The sequence below is a fragment of the Oryx dammah genome, unplaced genomic scaffold, assembly GCF_014754425.2.
Source record: "Oryx dammah isolate SB20612 unplaced genomic scaffold, SCBI_Odam_1.1 HiC_scaffold_26, whole genome shotgun sequence".
In the NCBI taxonomy this organism is placed as follows: Eukaryota; Metazoa; Chordata; class Mammalia; order Artiodactyla; family Bovidae; genus Oryx; species Oryx dammah.
Window position 1 is genome coordinate 96,441,906 of NW_024070210.1, and position 18,041 is coordinate 96,459,946.

Genomic DNA, 18,041 nt, shown 5'->3' on the forward strand with positions numbered 1-18,041 from the left:
GGTCAGAGAATACCAGCAAGGAGGCAGTACCTGGGAGGGGTTATCTGTTTGTCCTTTTTGGATCAAGCTGAGAATCACATCGTGATTCACTTTTATATCAATTTATCATCCTCAAGTACAGCCATCAAGGCTAGTGGTGGTCACAGGCAGCTTCATCTTGGAATAAGCATGGTGCTGGGGGTGGTAGAGGAATACAGACAGGAGTATCCTGAAGGAGGTAATATTTCAGAGAGAAGATATTGTTATCCATTGAAAATAATTGTAAAGAGCATGTGATTAAAGACCAGCGTAAATACAAATATAGTGTGTGTTAGGAGTTTGAGAGGTGGTTGGGGAGGGGTGTGCTAGAAAAGAGTCCCTGTGGACTGGAGTGGTTGAGAAAGGCTTTTTGGAGAAGGTCATGCTTTGAATAATGAGTCAATGATGAAAATACCTACCATTGTCTCAGGTCATGTAAGCCCTGAGTGTGTATCTAGAAGTCTAATCATGGTTCTGTCTCAGATTCCCTCTGTGTCATCAGGAGTATGTTTCCTGTTTTATAAAATGCCAGTGCTTATACTCCCCTAACCAACAGGCATGTTAGGATGAGTAACTGATAGTAAACATGCTGGGCAAATTCCGTGGTGCTTTGCTAAAGGCTTAAAAATGTCAGATTAATTCAATATAGAGACAGGCACCAGTGGGTTCTAGAGATAAAATACAGCGATAGTGATAGAAGGCTCAGGTATGCTTAAAGTGGCATCCAGTATCATCATCAAATTGATTCTGGATGAGTTTCTCTCCTTGGACATTCTAGTTACAGGCTAAATAAAGAGAGGTGGAATTAACAGAGGACTATTTATTCTGTTCCTCATGTGTGCTTAGTTCTAAGTTGGGTAACAGGGAAATTTAAAACATCATTAGCAAGAGCGTTGTTTTGGCAACTTTAAATTCTGAAAGAGATGGGAATACCAGACCACCTGACCTGCCTCTTGAGAAATCTGTATGCAGGTCAGGAAGCAACAGTTAGAACTGGACATGAACAACAGACTGGTTCCAGATAGGAAAAGGAGTACGTCAAGGCTGTATATTGTCACCCTGCTTATTTAACTTGTATGCAGAGTTAAATGCATCATTAGAAACACTGGGCTGAAGGAAGCACAAGCTGGAATCAAGATTGTTGGGAGAAATATCAATAACCTCAGATATGCAGATGACACCACCCTTAGGGCAGAAAGTGAAGAAGAACTAAAGAGCCTCTTGATGAAAGTGAAAGAGGAGGGTGAAAAAGTTGGCTTAAAGCTCAACATTCAGAAAACTAAGATCATGGCATCCAGTCCCATCACTTCATGGCAAGTAGATGGGGAAACAGTAGCTGACTTTATTTTGGGGGGCTCCAGAATCACTGCAGATGGTGACTGCAGCCATGAAATAAAAAGACACTTACTCCTTGGAAGAAAAGTTATGACCAACCTAGATAGCATATCAAAAAGCAGAGACATTACTTTGCCAACTAAGGTCTGTCTAGTCAACACTATGGTTTTTCCAGTGGTCATGTATGGGTGTGAGAGTTGGACTATAAAGAAAGCTGAACACTGAAGAATTGATGCTTTTGAACTGTGGTGTTGGAGAAGACTTTTGAGAGTCCCTTGGACTGCAAGGAGATCCAACCAGTCCATCCTAAATGAAATCAGTCCTGGGTATTCATTGGAAGGACTGATGTTGAAGCTGAAACTCTAGTACTTCGGCCACTTGATGCAAAGAGCTGACTCATTGGACAAGAGCCTGATGCTGGGAAAGATTGAAGGCAGGAAGAGAAGGGGACGACAGAGGATGAGATGGTTGGATGGCATCACCGACTCAATGAACAAGATTTTGAGTAAGCTCCGGGAGTTGGGGACAGGGATGCCTGGTGTGCTGAGGTCCATGGGATTCCAAAGAGTCAGACATGACTGAGCGACTGAAGTGTGAGTGAAGGCACACAGACATGGACTGGAAGCTATAATTCTCAGGAGTGCAGACACTCAGCTAGATTTGTATCGCAGAGTTTACAAAGCCCTGGGGAAAAACCCCGAGAGAGGTCATTCTTCCCCAAAGATCTGATTCACCACAGAACTGAATTTATCACCTCTTTGAGCATAGGAAAGCCTTATTCACCTGGTTATTAAATTAATGTGAAATGGATTCAAGCAATCAGGAAACCATGCACCAAAAACAAACAGAAACAATAGAGAACTGACCCCAGTTCACAAAGAGAGCATACATTTCTTTATGTTGAACTGTTTACAGCCTGGCTGGATCACCCCTGCACACAAGCTGCGTGAATATCAACAGCCAGCTCTCCTGCCCTTTGGGACAAGGCAGTCCTGCTGATTAAAGAAGCAAGGAGACGTCAGGGTTTCCTTGGTCAGATCTGGCTTTCAAGAGGGACTGTGTGGCTATTTCTTGCTCAGCAATGAACCTGTCTACCCCAAGCTGCAAACCACCTGATAAGATACCTTATAATGAATCTGGAGTAGAAGAACAATAAACAAACAATAAAAAGGGGGCCACAGAACATATTAATAACATTTCCTTGTGGTGATATTTGCAGCACTTTTGCAAATATTGGCTCACTAAATAGGAGAGTGAAAAGCTAAACTGGTTTAGAGCTGGGCCAACCATGTAGAGCGCTGGCTACTTAGAGAGTTTTTCCTGGCTCAGGGATCAAGCCTAGAAATGAGCATTCCTTTATATGCAACCCATATTGTCTTCTATACCCATCTAAATTCAAGAAGGGCTTACAGCCTTTTCTCCCAGTGATTAGAAACATAAGGAGGCTAGACAAGCTGCATGTGGTGACATGTGGGCTTAATGGAAAGAAGCATTCTATTTTAACGTGGAAATGTACTGTTTTCACTCCCCTCTGCCCTTATTGTCTACATTGAATGGAGCTAACGTAAAGTCCTCTCTCTTTTTGGGAGTGTTTGCTGATCAGGGCCTCTACCCCACGTATTTGGTTTATCTTCAGACTTGGGGTAGAGTAGACCAAAATGATTATCTTAAAAGAGCAGAAAAGACAAGAGGCAAGTGTCTTAAAGGAAGCTGCTTAGTGAAGAGGAGGGAGGTTCTCTCATAGCAGAAGAGGAAATAGGTCAGTGGGTTTCTGGAGAAGGGAATGTACCCGTCATTTGGTTCAGAAGTGTTTCTGAGTCCAAGTTCATACTCTGCATAACAGGCCAGTCAGGTGAGAGACAAGGTGCTGGGACAATGAATAGCAGTGTTATTTGTAAAGCCAGCAGACCAAGAAGATGGTGGACTAATGTCCCCCAAAACCATCTTGCTTGGATTTGAATGCTAGTTGTTTTAATAGAGCAGAGAGGGAGAGTTGAGGAGATAAAGTAAAAAAGGCAATTTGTTGTTGTTGTTGAGTCGCCTCTTATTCTTTTGGGACCCCGTGGACTGTAGCCCACCAGGCTCCTCTGTCCATGGGATTTCTCAGGCAAGAATACTGGAGTGGGTTGCCACTTCCTTCTCCAGGGGATCTTCCTGAACCAGGGATTGAATGCACATCTGCATCAGCAGGCAGATTCTTTACCACTGAGCTACCAGGGAAGCCCCAAAAGGCAGTAAGGTGTTAGAGATATTTCCTGGTTCCAGCCAGACTCTGGAGGTAATGTGTTAATTTCTTCTTTCCTACAGCTGTTCATAGGTGGGCCTAGTCAGGATGCTTCCTGTGAGCTAAACAAAGATATTTTAGCTTAACACTCAGGCATGGGAGGCAGGGTTCCTGGAGATGGGCCATTATGTACACTTTAAGCTGTAGACAACACTCCTTTAGTGATTAATTGGTAACAAAAGCAATAGAACGCAAAGGTTAAAGTAAAAAAAGAGAGATTCAGTACGGAGTCAGATTTGTTCTTCCCCATCAGTGGCTAATCCTCAAGGGGGATGATTGTATGCTATGCCTGAGGGGATGGGGACGCAGACTCTGAAGTTCTTGGTCTTGGCAGCAATTTGTGCCCAGCATGGACAGGGCAACCACCCTCAGGGGTGTGCGTGCATGCGTGTGTGTGTGTGTATCTGCGCACAGCAGCTCAGCAGAGTGGGACGAAATCAGGTAGATTTCACAGAAAATAGAGAGGTGTGCTCCTTGTAGTAAACCTAACTGGAAGAGGCAACTCTGAGTGCTTCAGTCCAGGACCACATGAGCCTGCCCTGCGCGTGTGACTCTGCTACAGAATCTTGACCTGGCACACTCAGGGGCTAAATACCTAATCTGGAGAAGGGGGCTTCTTTAAGGAAAAACCAAACAAAAAAACATATAAACATACAATTAGCTACGGAGCCTTTGAAGGAGCCTTGTGTGATTGAGGAAATCTGAGCTTGTGCCTCTCTGGGGTCTTTATTTATTTATTTATCTGTTAGGTTTTGCTGGGCTGGGTCTTCGTTGCTGTGTATGCTTTATCAAGTTGCGGGAGAGGGGCCACGTTGGGGTACCCAGGCTTCTCACTGCAGTGCCTTCTCCTGTTGCAGAGCACGGGCTCTAGGGTATGCAGCCCTCAGGAACTCTGGCTCACAGGCTTAGTTGCCTCATGCACGTGGAGTCTTCCCAGACCAGGGCTCGAACCCACGTCTCTTGCATCGGCGGGCAGATTCTTTACTGATGAGCCACCAATGGAAGCCCTACCTTTCTATGTGCAACCATTTCTAAAAGAAAGTTTTGGTGTCAGCAAGCAATTCAGGAGATTGGAAGGAGGGAGGAAGGGGACTGTATACCAAACCTCACTAGAATTGTTTATCTGGGTCTTGAAGGGAGACTGATTTGCTCTCGATCCTGAAAGCAGGTGTAGCTAGGTCTCTTTCCTGAAGTACAGCTTCCCTAAGATGGTTGGCTTTCTCAGAGCTGGAGGAATACTCAGTTTACATAACTGGTCAACATTCTCTGCGTCATCACGGTGCACAGATGAAGGTGCACAGTGGAGTCTTTTTTTGGGTGGCTTTTGCTAGAGGAGGTGGTAAGAGCCCGGTTTTGCCAAGGTATAGGATCATTTCACTGAAGACATGCAAGTATTCTAAAGGAAATTATTAAGACTATTCAGAAAGAAGAATGCCAAGACATTCTGAGCTTGGTGTTTATGTCACTCATTCAGATGTTTGCTCTCATTTGAATAAGGAAATCTCATTAGGAATCAGATTTCACTTATATTTTAAAAATACCACAGAATGTTTAAAGGTGTGGTGCTTAATTGACATTTTCTAATCTTCCCTGCATTGGGTATAATGGGTAAAGAAATAGCATGCTGTGACTTTAGTCATGTCCAACTGTTTGTGACCCTATGGACCATAGCCCGCCAGCTTCCTCTGTCCATGGGATTCTCCAGGCAAGACCACTGGAGTGGGTTGCCGTGTCCACCTCCAGGGAAAGAAATAGCAGGATCATGCAACAGAAAAGAAAGAACTTGTGTTTGTTTCCCACATTTGGGTTTATGATCTTGCCTCTATTTTCTTTTTCAATGCCTTCTATAAAAAGCAATGGAAAATCCCAAGTCTATAGAAGAGGATTCAAAGGCCCTCAAAATAACCTTGGCCTAAGGTGAAAGAGCAGCACACAGGAGCCAGGAGGCCTGGGACCTAGGCTCGCTTTGGCCACTGGCCAACCAGTTTGGGAATCTGACCCATGTCCCTCAAACTCCCTACCTTGATTGCTTGTCAGTGCCACGAGAAGCTGGGCTAGATTATCCCTCAAGTCATTCCCAGCTCCAGTGTTTGTTTAATGCTTTTCCTTTGAGAATTCCAAAGCTTTTACATCACTCACAAGTAAGAGTCCATTTAGGGAAGTCCAGGAGCCTCAGCTGTGCTCTCATCACGTAGAACTAGACGAGCTCAGAAAGATCCCCTGGCCAAATGTAGGATGGGAACAGTGTGTTCAGACACAGACTGGGAGAGGGAAGAGGATTCATCATCCTTTGGAGACAGGCATTGGAATGGGGCTGTTGTCCAGTGTGGGGCTTGATAAGGGAGAAATGACCTTTGGTTGGAATCCTAGTGTAAAGAATAGATGTGGAAGGAGACCTGAAGTCCAGGATGGCCCAGTTCTGACGCAAAAGATTGTCCAGCCTTTGGCCAAGTCACTCACCTCTCTGGGACAGTTTCTTTATAGGTGTGAAGTGGGGGTGACAGAGTCAGACACTCCACATCTTTATCCGTTCATCTATCAATGGACACTTAGGTTGCTTTCATATCTTGGCTGTTGGAAATAGTGCTGCTGTGACATTGAAGTGCACATATCATTTTGCACTATGGTTTTCTCCAGGTATATGACCAGGAGTGGGATTGCTGGGTCATATGGTACATCTGTTTTTATTTTTATTTTTTAATTTTTTTTATTTTTGCAATTAAATAAACTTCTTGAAAGCACACACAATACACAGGGTTCATCATCGGAAGTAGAGTATAAGGCAACGTTCTCCATAGAAAAAGAGAGGAATCAGGGAGTGGGTGGGCAGCTTTACTTTTTAAATAGAAAGTTGGAATGTGCTGGAGGAGAGTCGGGGTCGGGTGGGGCATGTGGAGTGGAGGCGACTGGCTGCCAGCGGAGCCCTGGGTGCAGGGCCCCGGGCGTCCAGGAGTCCGCGGTGGCCGAGGGGGCCAGAGCGGTGCAGGAGGGGGAGAGGGACATGGCACGATGCGACTCCGGCAGTGTTGGGGGGAGGGGGCTCACTTTGCTCCTCGACGGAGTGAAATTCATGTTTTTCCTTTGGAAATAAGGGTTCCCACTCGTCCTGATTTAGAACGTCTCATTGGGCATGGCCAGTGTCCATGGTTTGGGCAGGCCAGGAGCTTGTGGTGAGAGGAGAGGGCCAGGGTGGAGCCAAGGGGCTTCAGAAGGAGGTGCATATGGGGGCAGCAGAGCCCCTTCCTGTGGGGACAGTCGCACAACAGGAACGGGGGTTGAGGCGGGCCCATGACAGCGTGGGCCTCCTTTCTGCCAGAGGCCCAGGCAGGACACGGGCAGGTCTGCATCTGTGGGGCCTCCTGCCTCAGTTGGCCTTACAAGTTCTTCGTGACCAGGTGGGTCTTGTAATGCTTGGTGAGGTGGTCACTCCTCATGAAGCGCTTCTGACACTGGGCACACTCGAAGCATTTGTCCCCTGTTTGGGTGCGGGCATGCCGCTGGAGCTCGTCGCTCCGTGTGAACTTCTTGCCACAGAAGAACCAGTTGCAGACAAAGGGCCGCTCGCCGGTGTGCAGGCGCACGTGAGCCCGCAGCAGGGACGTCTTAGGGAAAGTCTTGCCGCAGTCGGGGATGTGGCATACATGCTTCTTCTTGCCCTGCTCTCCAGACCTCTTGTCCCCATCCTTGCAGTTGGGACACGTGCAGGCCATGCGGCGCCGCTTTTCCCCAGGCTGGGCCTCTCCAGCCAGGGCCTGTTCCATCTGCAGCTGGATCTGGGTGGGGCTCAGCCCACTGATGGTCAGATTGTTCCCAGAAACATTCTGCACAGTCAGCTGCTGCTGTCCGCCAGTGTTGGTGATGGTGACGGGCATGCCCTGGACCTGGACACCATTGATGTTGATGGTCTGCATGGCCTGGGCCGCTGCTGCCAGCTGTGCTGCATTCAGGCTGATGATGCTCCCAGCAGGAGCGATCTTTGGCAGGGGTCGTTCTTTTCGGAGAATTGCAGCCGAGTGCTTTTTGCTGGTCCCGCTCAGATGGGCAGCACGGGACGCCGGGCTACTACAAGTGGTGGTGGAGGCAGTTGCAGCTGTTGCTGGGGGCGCTGTCCTGGACGAGGACCGTCTGTACCTCACCAGAAGGTGTACGGATGTAGACCTGAGTAGGTGACGGCTCAGCAGCCTGGATCTGGAAATTCTGGGAGGGCTTCTGGGGGACGGTGGGGAGGGTGGCGGACACGGCCTGCACCACCCGCAGGGCCTGCTGTGGAATCTGCACCACCTGCTGCTGCTCGGCCTTGGGGGGCACCACCTGGACCTGCTGGACCACGGCTGGCTGGCCCCCACCGGGGCTCTAAACGATGAGCAGGTTGTTTCCTGCTTGGATGATGTTGTCCGCGGTGGTCTCGATCAGCACCGTCTCCACCTGCTCAGCCATGGCCACAGGGGGCTGGGCGGCAGGAAGACTCTTCTTCCTGGCTTTCTTGTTAGTCTTAGACAGCGGGGCAGGGGGGCTCTCCGTGAGGAGCTGAGTGGTGGCCCCGGGGTCGCTGGTGTTCATGAGGTTGTTGACAGGCAGAGTAAGGGTCACATTGCCGCCGCCACCTGTCAGCTTCACCACATTGGCCCCGCTCTGTGCCGGAGTGGTGGTCGTACTCGACTTCTGGACAGGGGCTGGCTTGATGGGGACGGGCTTGTGACTGGACGGGGATGGGGTGATGATGGCTTGGTTGGTGCCAGGGATGATCTGGATCTGGTTGGTGAGACTGGGCTGCACCTGGATGGTCTGAGGACTGCTGGCCTGGATCTGAGGGACTGCCTGGTACTGGATACTGGTGTTCAATCGGGTCCCTTTGTTGACCACGGTGGGGTTCTGGATGGCGAACACCAGCTGCCCCCCAGGTAGGACGTGCTCAGCTGTGACCCCTGAATCTGAAGTATGTTTCCCTTGGAGGACAAGATTCCAAAGCTATTCTTGCTGGGGCTGAGAGGGAGAGGGGCGGGTTTGATAGGGACGAGCTTCCGTGGAGTGGGCTGAGGGGGAGCAGGAGGCGTCACCGCAGCTTCAACAGCTGGAGGGCCGATTTTGCTACATGTCGCGGCAAGTAGTGCTAAGGGAGATGGCTGGGAGTCCGCTCATTACGACATTTTCCTCCCTGGCCTCCGCCGCCTCTGCCACCCTGTTTTTAATTTTTAAGGAACTTCCATACTGTTCTTCATAGTAGTTGTACCAATTTATATTCCACCAACAGTATAGGAGGATTCCCTTTTCTCCATACCCTCTCCAGCATTTATTGCTTTTATTTCTTGACGTTGGCCATTCTGACTGGCGTGAGGCAATAACTCACTGTAGTTTTGATTTACAGTTCTCTCATAATTAGTGATGTTGAGCATCTGTTCAAGTGCCTCTCAGCCATATGTATGTCTTCTTTAGAAAAATCTTTTTAGATCTTCTGCTGATTTTTTGATTGAATTGTTTCTCCTAGCTTATCTTCATGATAGAATTGACTTTGAACCCTCTTTGCTTGGTTGGTAAATCCTATTCTCAGTCATTGTACTCTTCTGCTTCTTTTGGTTTCACAAATCCTTATCAAGTCATCCCCAAATTGTCTAGATTTTAGCAGAATCCCAAAGTAAGGATTGAGTTAGTTCTGCACAGTGAAGAGACCAAGACACAATAGTGATTCAAAAAAGGCCTGATTTGATCCTTTTGTGGGAACAAAGATAAAGTAAATAAAAATCCTGTAGTTCTATGCTGGTGTAGGAAAAGTGAGATGCCCTGGAAGAGACAGGAATGATTTGTGGTTGAGCATTCCAGCTCGTGGCCTGCTGAGGAGACCTTGCACGGGGCCACATCTGCCTTCAAGAGCCAATTGTATGCATCTCCTCCCAACTCCATATTCAAGCAAGTTAGCTGAGTAGCTTGGTCTTGGCCTAGGTGGGAGTATTAACACTGTGGAAAATGGCAAACACAACAAACTGGAGTTTTATTTCCCTGTAGAGCCAGTTGTTACACGTGTCCCTGCACTGATTCTAGCCTTGTCTGTCATCTTTTCTAGTAAATTATACTTTCCTATTAAGAGTTGCTTCTGGAATTTGGTGTCTAAAAGGAAATCTTCATTCTACGTGTGTAGATAGTTTACATAGATTAAAGGAGCCTTTCTAACATGTGCAAGTAAAGACAGCGCTGAAAGCTGCTCAATAACTAAGCGTGCTCAAGACAAGAGACTTGGCTGCTGGTTCCAGAAGAGCATCCTTCTCAGCGAAGCTGACCACCTGCAGTGGTCAGTTTCCTTTGGCAAGGCCTGGCAGCTTGGACTGTGACCAGGAAACTGTGTGTGTCTGTGTGAAAGACCTTTTCCTTTTTGGCATTTAAAAGTAGCCTACTGAAGATAGCACAGGTAAATGAATTGAAGCACGGAGCTGAGAGGATTCAGCTGAGACAAATATTTTGTCAGATCGCCTAACTTTACAAGTACATGTGCCTTCACCAGTTACAGCACTTAGGATGTTGTCTGTAGAATCACCTCCCCTGATTTTCCGTGGAACTGGGAGTGAGGAATAGAAGGGAGAAGGAGATCTGCTAGTGACCTGCATCTTAGTTTTCCTGTTGCTTCCAGAGTCTCTCCTCTTAAGCCTTTTCTCTGAACTGGAGGAGAACCATGCATTTCAGGTGGCTTTCCAGCTCCTTCCTTCATTCCTCCCCGCATGCAAGGGCTCTTAGGGAGTGGCAATGTCTATTAGACAGTTACCCTCATGTCCTTTACCGACAGGCATGGGAGAGCTGCCCGGCACCATCTCTCTTCCTCAAGTCCGTTCTAGTTCAAAGATTCTGTGCCTAAATAGTTGTCATCCATGGGGCTTGCAGCTCAGCCCATCCCTTGAAATAAAGGTGCTGCTGTAGCCACTCGGGGTAGGGATGGGCCTGGGTTTCAGCCCTAGATCTCTGGCCCAGTCAAGAAGGTTGTCCTTTCAAAGAGTTCTTGCTGTCTTGATCTGGACTTAACAAGCAGAAGGATACCTTCCCTCGGATTCCCTAGTAAGGTAGCAGCCAGAGCTGTAGTGGAAATAACAGGTGATGAAATTAGCCACCCTGAGTTAGCCAGTAGCTCGCATGGCAGAGGCAGGGAGTGCTGGGCCAGCTGGGAGGGAGCACTGGGCCAGCTGGGAGGGGGCACTGGGCCAGCTGGGAGGGGGCACTGGGCCAGCTGGGAGGGGGCACTGGGCCAGCTGGGAGGCCCTGCCTGGTGCAGGCCTACGTCTGCGGGCTCTGCACCTCCCTGGAGGGTTTTATGTAAGTCTCGGTCACAGCAGCCTGCCCCCTCCCTGCTGGGACAGTTCGCAGGACCCAGGATTAGCCGGCTCTAGCCAAGCTCTATTTCTGGAAGGCAGAAAGTTCACTGAAAGGGTAGCCACTGAGAAGGTACTCGTTTTCACCATTGAAGGGAGCAGAGACAGAGACTCCTAGAGGGGAAATTATTTTAGGAGACCGTTTTGTGCAGATAAGCCAAGAACATTTAGGATCAGAGCAGAGGAAGAAAGCAGGGTGTGAATACACTTGAAGAGTAACAGCGTTTCTCCCATTGTGATCCTTTCTTTGGCTACTGCACTAATTCAGCCCCAGGATTTTAGAAGTATAATTTATCCAGTAAGCCTGCTGAAACAAGACTCTAAAGATTTCATCTTTGCCACCAAACTAAACTTATGTTTGGACACACATTATACATCAGTACATCATACAGTAAATTCTGATCATTCAAAATCCTGGGGAATCTCTGTACGCCAAGAAAATACCAAGTCCCCATGTCAGGCTGGACGTTTGTTATTATATTCAGATTGTGGGGAGGGGCATTGCTATCATGCGTGCATTTAGCTGTGTTACTGCCTCACAACGTGATTAATTTCTGCAAGACAGAAGGAAATAGGAGGTACGGTGATAACATGGCCAGTTAAAGAGAGATGATTTGGCCTCGTGTGTTTAGTGGTGATGACGGTCATGTGCGTGTGCGTGTGTGTGGGAAATGACGGAAATGACAATTTGGGAAAGGGGGTGGGTCCACAACTGGGACAAGGAGAGCCAAGCTGGGGTCTAGGAACAGAAGTTAAAAACTAGCCACCAAGGCAGGTTGAAAGCAGGGACATAGGCATGTGGGCATGGAAAAATCCAGAAGGCAGAAACCAAGCCAGGGAAGGGCAATCTTCCAGCCAGAAAGGATAGAGAATGTGAACCAGGAAACTGAGCTTTGAGGAGCCCTGGACATTCCTGAAGCCCAGAGGTTAGCCAAGAGGGTGCACACACCAAGGCCCAGACCAATTCTGTCTGAGCTATAGGCAGGGAATTGATTCTGTCTCCTAGATATTTGAACACGCTGCTTGATACCTGATACTATATATTCAGTGAGCCTTTTTGGAGGACACATTCTGGAAACTGCTTTCAGAGACAAGATTTTGAACCATGCAGAACATGAAATATAAGTTCTTTGTCAATGATTTTATTATGTTACTCTTCCTATATTTAAGCAGAAGGGTGCAAGACCAAATTTGGGCTGGGTGGGAGATAGATGGGTGCAATGCTGGGACCGTATTTGGGTTCTTTGTTTAAGCAAATTGTTAAAAAGTTGGAGACTTGGAAAGCCGAACACTAGCTTTTTGTATTAAGGAGTTTTTATTTTTACATGTGATGATGGCATTGTGGTGTTTTTGTGAGTCTGTTTTTTAGAGATATATGCTGAGATATTTATAGAGGAAATCATAGGACTGGAGTTTTCTCCAAAAAATATGGGGGAGTGGGAAGGAGTTAGCTGAAGCAAGATTGTCTCTGAGTTGAATTTTGTCAGAGCTGGAGGATGGATTTGCGGGGACTCATTATGCATGGAGCCAAGGCTTTCCTTGTGATGACAGCTGCCACGGCCATGCGCCAGAAGCTTCTCAGAGCTACATGTCTGCTCTGTGTGTATCGATGGACATCGCTGTTTCTCTCAGATGAAGCCATCCAAAGGCCCGCTTTAATAGAGAGGTGAAACAGAGCCATGAGAAGGTGGGAGTTGTAGAAGAGCTTTTTGTTTGTTATAAATGTCTGTATCCAGCTCTTTCTGCTAAAAATTGAAAAGAAGCAGCATTTTGGAGTTTATCAAGATGAGTAATGATGTGTGGGAAAAGCTCATTGCCCCCTTTCTCTTGTACTTCCTTAGAAGCTGAACCTAATTGTTTAGCAGGCTGAATGGCTGCCCAAACATTCCCAGCCCCCTTATTATAAGGCATGGTCATTTGATTTCATTCTGGTCAATGAGATATAGGCAGAAATGTTATGTAGGACTTTCTGGAAGTCTCTTTAAAGGGAGCTAACTCGTCTAGGAGGTGTGTCTCTCTTTTCTATCCTCTCTTTCTGCTGCTGCCTGGAATGCAGTTGTGAGGTATGGAGCTCCAGGAACTACGCTGGACCACTGAGGGTGGAAGTCACATACCTGGTGTAGCAGAGCACAGAAAAAGAAGGAACCTCGGTCTCTGATGACTTTCTGAAGTGCCAGTCTCTGATCTTATTTTACAAAGAGAAAATATACTTTCATGTAGTTAAGCCAAAACTACTCTAGGTTTTTAATTAGATACAGAAAGCCTAAAAGCTAATTAATACAGGTAACAGATTGTTTATTGTCAATAAATACAGCACTAATCAAAAATAAAGGTATATAGAGTTGTTGACTCAGCAGTTCCAGTCAGGATTTCACCTGGTAGATATTCACCAAGAACCAGTATTGTTTGTAAGAGCCAACACTATAAGCAGCCTATGTATCCATGCATGGGGACTGGTTATAGTAATAAGCCTTCAGTGGGATATCAGGCAGCCAGGCAAACAGTGAGACCTGGGTTGGCATGAAAGAGCCTTAGGTCTTATCATTCAGTGAGAATGAATAAGTTACAAAAAAGCATGTGTAATTTGATCTCTTTTGTATAAATTGTATGATATAAATATAAATTGTGTATATAGTTGTTGTTCAGTTGGTCAATCATGTCCTACTCTTTGCGACCCCATGGACTGCAGTACACCACCCTTCCCTATCCTCTACTATCTCCTGGAGTTTGCTCAAGTTCATGTTCATTGAGTCAGTGATGCTAACTAACCACCTCATTCTCTGTCACCCCTTTCTCCTTTTGCCTTCAATCTTTTCCAGCATCAGGGTCTTTTTCAATGAATCGACTCTTTGCATTAGGTGGCCAAAGTACTGGAGCTTCAGTCCTTCCAATGAATATTCAGGGTTGATTTCCTTTAGGATTGACTGGTTTGATCTTCTTGCTGTCCAAGGGACTCTCAAGAGTCTTCTTTAGCACAACAATTCAAAACCATAAATTTTTTAGTGCTCAGCCTTTCTTATGGTCCAACTCTCACATTCATACATGACTCGTGGAAAAACAATAGTTTTGACTAGACGGACTTTTGTTGGCAAATGATGTCTCTGCTTTTTTAATATGCTGTCTAGGTTTGTCATAGTTTTTCTTCCAAGGAGCAAGCATCTTTTAATTTCATGGCTGCAGTCACCATTGGCAGTGATTTTGGAGCCCAGGAAAATAAAGTCTGTCACTGTTTTCACTTTTTCCTCATCTATTTGCCATGAAGCAATGGGACCAGATGCCATAATCTTCATTTCTTGAATGTTGAGTTTTAAGCTAGCTTTTTCACTCTTCCTGTTTTACCTTCTGTAAGAGGTTCTTTAGTTCCTTTTGCTGCTGCCATTAGAGTGGTATCATCTGCATATCTGAGGTTGTTGATGTTTTTCCTGGCAGTTTTGCTTCCAGCTTGTGACTCATCCAGCCTCGCATTTCACATGGTATACTCTGCATGAAAGCTGAATAAATAGAGTGACAATATACAAACTTGTTGTACTCCTTTCCCAGTTTGGAAACAGTCACTTGTTCCATGTCTGGTTCTAACTGTTGCCTCTTGACCTGCATACAGTTTTCTCAGGTGGCAGGGAAGGTGGTCTGGTATTCCCATCCCTTTAAGAATTTTCCACAGTTTGTTGTGATCCACACAGTCAAAAGCTTTCTCATAGATGATGAAGCAGAAGTAGATGTTTTTCTGGGATTCCCTTGCTTTCTCTATGATCCAGTGAATGTTGGCAATTTGATCTCTGGTTCTTTAGCCTTTTCTTTTATTTATTTATTTTTTATTTTACTTTACAATTCTGTATTGGTTTTGCCATACATTGACATGAATCCACCACGGGTGCCTTTTCTAAACACAGAAAACATATCTGTGTTTGTATATTGTGTATCTTATATTGTATAGCATTGTATATCTGGAACATCTTGGTACATGAACTGCTGAAGCCTAACTCGAAGGATTTTTACCATTACCTTGGTAGCATGTGAAATGAGTACAATTGTATGGTAGTCTGAACATTCTTTGGCACTACCCTTTTTGGGGACTGGAATGAAAACTGACCTTTTCCAGTCCTGTGGTCGTTGCTGAGTTTCCCAAATTTGCTGGCATGTTGCATGCAGCACGGTAACAGCATCGTCTTTTAGGATTTGAAATAGCTCGGCTGAAATTCCATCACCTCCACTAGCTTTGTTGGTAGTAATGCCCTAAGGCCCACTTAACTTCATATCACACTCCAGGATGTCTGGCTCTAGGTGAGTGACTACACCATTGTGGTCATCCGGGTCATTAAGACCTTTTTTGTACAGTTCTTCTGTGTATTCTTGCCACCTCTTTTTAATCTCTTCTGCCTCTGTTAGGTTCCTACCGTTTCTGTCCTTTATTGTGCCCATTTTCTTGCATGAAATGTTCCCTGACATCTCCAATTTTCTTGGATAAATCTCTAGTCTTTGCCATTCTGCTGTTTTCCTCTATTTCTTTGCGCTATTCATTGAAGAAGACCTTCTTATCTCTCCTTGCTATTCTCTGGAACTCTGCATTCAGTTGGGTATATCTTTTCCTTTCTCCCTTGCTTTTTGATTCTCTTCTTTCCTCAGCTATTTGTAAAGCCTCCTCAGACAACTACCTTGCCTTATTGCATTTCTTTTCTTTGGGATGGTTTCGGTCACTGCCTCCTGTACAGTGTTACCAACCACCATCCATAGTTCTCCAGGCACTCTGTCTACCGTATCTAATCCCTTGAATCTATTTGTCACCTCCACTGTAATCATAAGGGATTTGATTTAGGTCATATCTGAATGGTCTAGTGGTTTTACCTACTTTCTTCAATATGAGCCTGAATTTTGCAGTAAGGAGCTGATGATCTCAGCCACAGTCAACTCTCGGTCTTGTTTTTGCTGACTATATAGAGCTTCTCCATCTTCAGCTGCAAACAATGTAATCAATTTGATTTCAGTTTGACCAGTTTGTGATGTCCATGTATAGAGTTGTCTCTTGTGTTGTTGAAAAACGGTGTTAGCTATGACCAGTGTGTTCTCTTGCCAAAACTCTGTCAGCTTTTGCCCAGCTTCATATTGTACTCCAAGGCCAAACTTGCCTATTACGCCAGGTATCTCTTGACTTCCTACTTTTGCATTACAGTCCTCTGTGATGAAAAGGACACCCTTTTTTGGTGTCAGTTCTAGAAAGTCTAATAGGTCTCCACGAAACCATTCAGCTTCATCTTCTTTGGTGTTAGTGGTTGGGCCATAGACTTGGATTACTGTGATATTGAATGGTTTGCCTTGGAAACAAACTGAGATAATTCTGTCATTTTTGAGATTGCACCCAAGTAATGCATTTCAGGCTCTTTTGTTGACTGTGAGGGCTATTCCATTTCACCTAAGGGATTCTTGCGCGCAGTAGTAGATATAATGGTCACCTGAATTAAATTCAACCATTCCTGTCCATTTTAGTTGATGTTCAAATATATGGCATATATAATTATGCCATATATTTCATTATATATATTTATTCATTGTATAATATATAAACATATACCATATAGAAATTATATATAATTAAATACATATTATATATTTATTGTTTTATTGTGCCATATATTATGTATCTATAATTTAAATTAAACAATCAATGATATACCATATACAAAATTATATATACATATATAATTTACTGTACCATATATGTGTATATATACTTTTTATATGTGGAGGGTATGTGTGTGTATATGTTTATTCTTTCTCCTCAGAAGGAAGTTAAAATCTACTAACTGAAGGAAAAGTGACCCAGGAAGTTGGTGTGGAGAGAGTCTTTTATTTGTCGCTATGTATATTTTTGTACAGATTGAATTTTTTCTCCACAATCTCTCTACAATTTCTTTTTATTAGTAATAGAGTTATTTCAGATAGCATAATCCTCCCCAAGCCTGACTTTCTAAATTAATAGCACAAAGAGTTTGCATTCATTGAATTTCCTTCAGTATCATTATCTGAATATTTAAAGTACAGCCTGACTTCAGTCTGTATTAATTTAAATGGCTGCAATAAAGGTATTATTTCACACATCCCGTCTCCCCGTCACTGTCCTTCTCTCTTTCCTTTCCCTCTCTTTTACTTCCACTTCTCATCTTCGTCTCCTTCCCTAGCTCTCCTCCTTCCATAAATGTGGACTATTAATTGACTCTCCAAGGACCTGGCCTTCCCAGGGCCCATGCAGAGAATCAGGGGCGACAGAACACAGAGAAGCGTCTCCCCAGGACCCGTGGAGCTAGTTGGGGATTCTGTCTGTCAGCCCCTGGGTGGAAACTGACACTCTGCCTGAACACGCACTCCTGGGAACGGGCAGTAATCTCCATGTGGGTTTTGCTTGGTTGTTTGCTTCTTGCTGATGAATGAGGATACATGTGCACCGACAGGAGTTGGCACGTGTCCAGGAGTTTATTTACTCAAGGCTTCAAATGAAGACAAAGGTTTATTTTGACTCTTTCCTGCGGCATCAGAACCCTGCTTATGAGAACAGGATGAGGACAGCAGGAAGATAGCAGCAAGACCACCAGGTGCCACGAGGCAGATGGTGGAAGAGGTGACATTGGTTTCCGAGGGATTTCACGGCCTGCCAAGCCCACAGGAGCAGCTCAGTGAGGGTTTTCCATTTTAGGACAGTTATTTCTATGGGAAATAACATTGGTTCCTGACCACATACTTTAATGATAAAATCTGAACTGGGGCAACCCTGGGAACCAGAAAGAATTATGTAGGATGATCCAGAAAACTCATGTCTAAAGACTAGCAAGTTTCAGGAGAAGAGTTAGAATAAACCTTTGCTTTCATTTGAAGGCAAGGCTTCCTCTAGAGTTTTGTAGGTGACCACTTGCTGCCTGAGCCTCAGTGACAAGAACTTTCCCATTTAAGGCCCCTGTTTCATGTATGTGAACCCCCATAGGCTTTGGAACCTGAGACCCTGCCCTAATAGTAATAGAATTATTTCAGATAGCATAATCCTCCCCAAGCCTGACTTTCTAAATTAA

At 45.4% G+C, this 18,041-nt stretch overlaps 1 protein-coding gene across 1 annotated transcript in view; it reads right to left on the reverse strand.

The window, feature by feature from the left end:
- Positions 1-6,358: 6,358 nt before the first annotated feature.
- Positions 6,359-18,041, reverse strand: part of LOC120853755 (transcription factor Sp2-like) — a 12,204-nt gene continuing 521 nt past the window's right edge. Inside the window, 4 exon segments of the mRNA XM_040227665.1 lie at positions 6,359-7,740; positions 7,742-8,541; positions 8,544-8,771; positions 10,658-10,916. Coding sequence (XP_040083599.1) covers positions 7,012-7,740; positions 7,742-8,541; positions 8,544-8,771; positions 10,658-10,916 — 2,016 coding nt within the window. The 3' untranslated portion in view covers positions 6,359-7,011.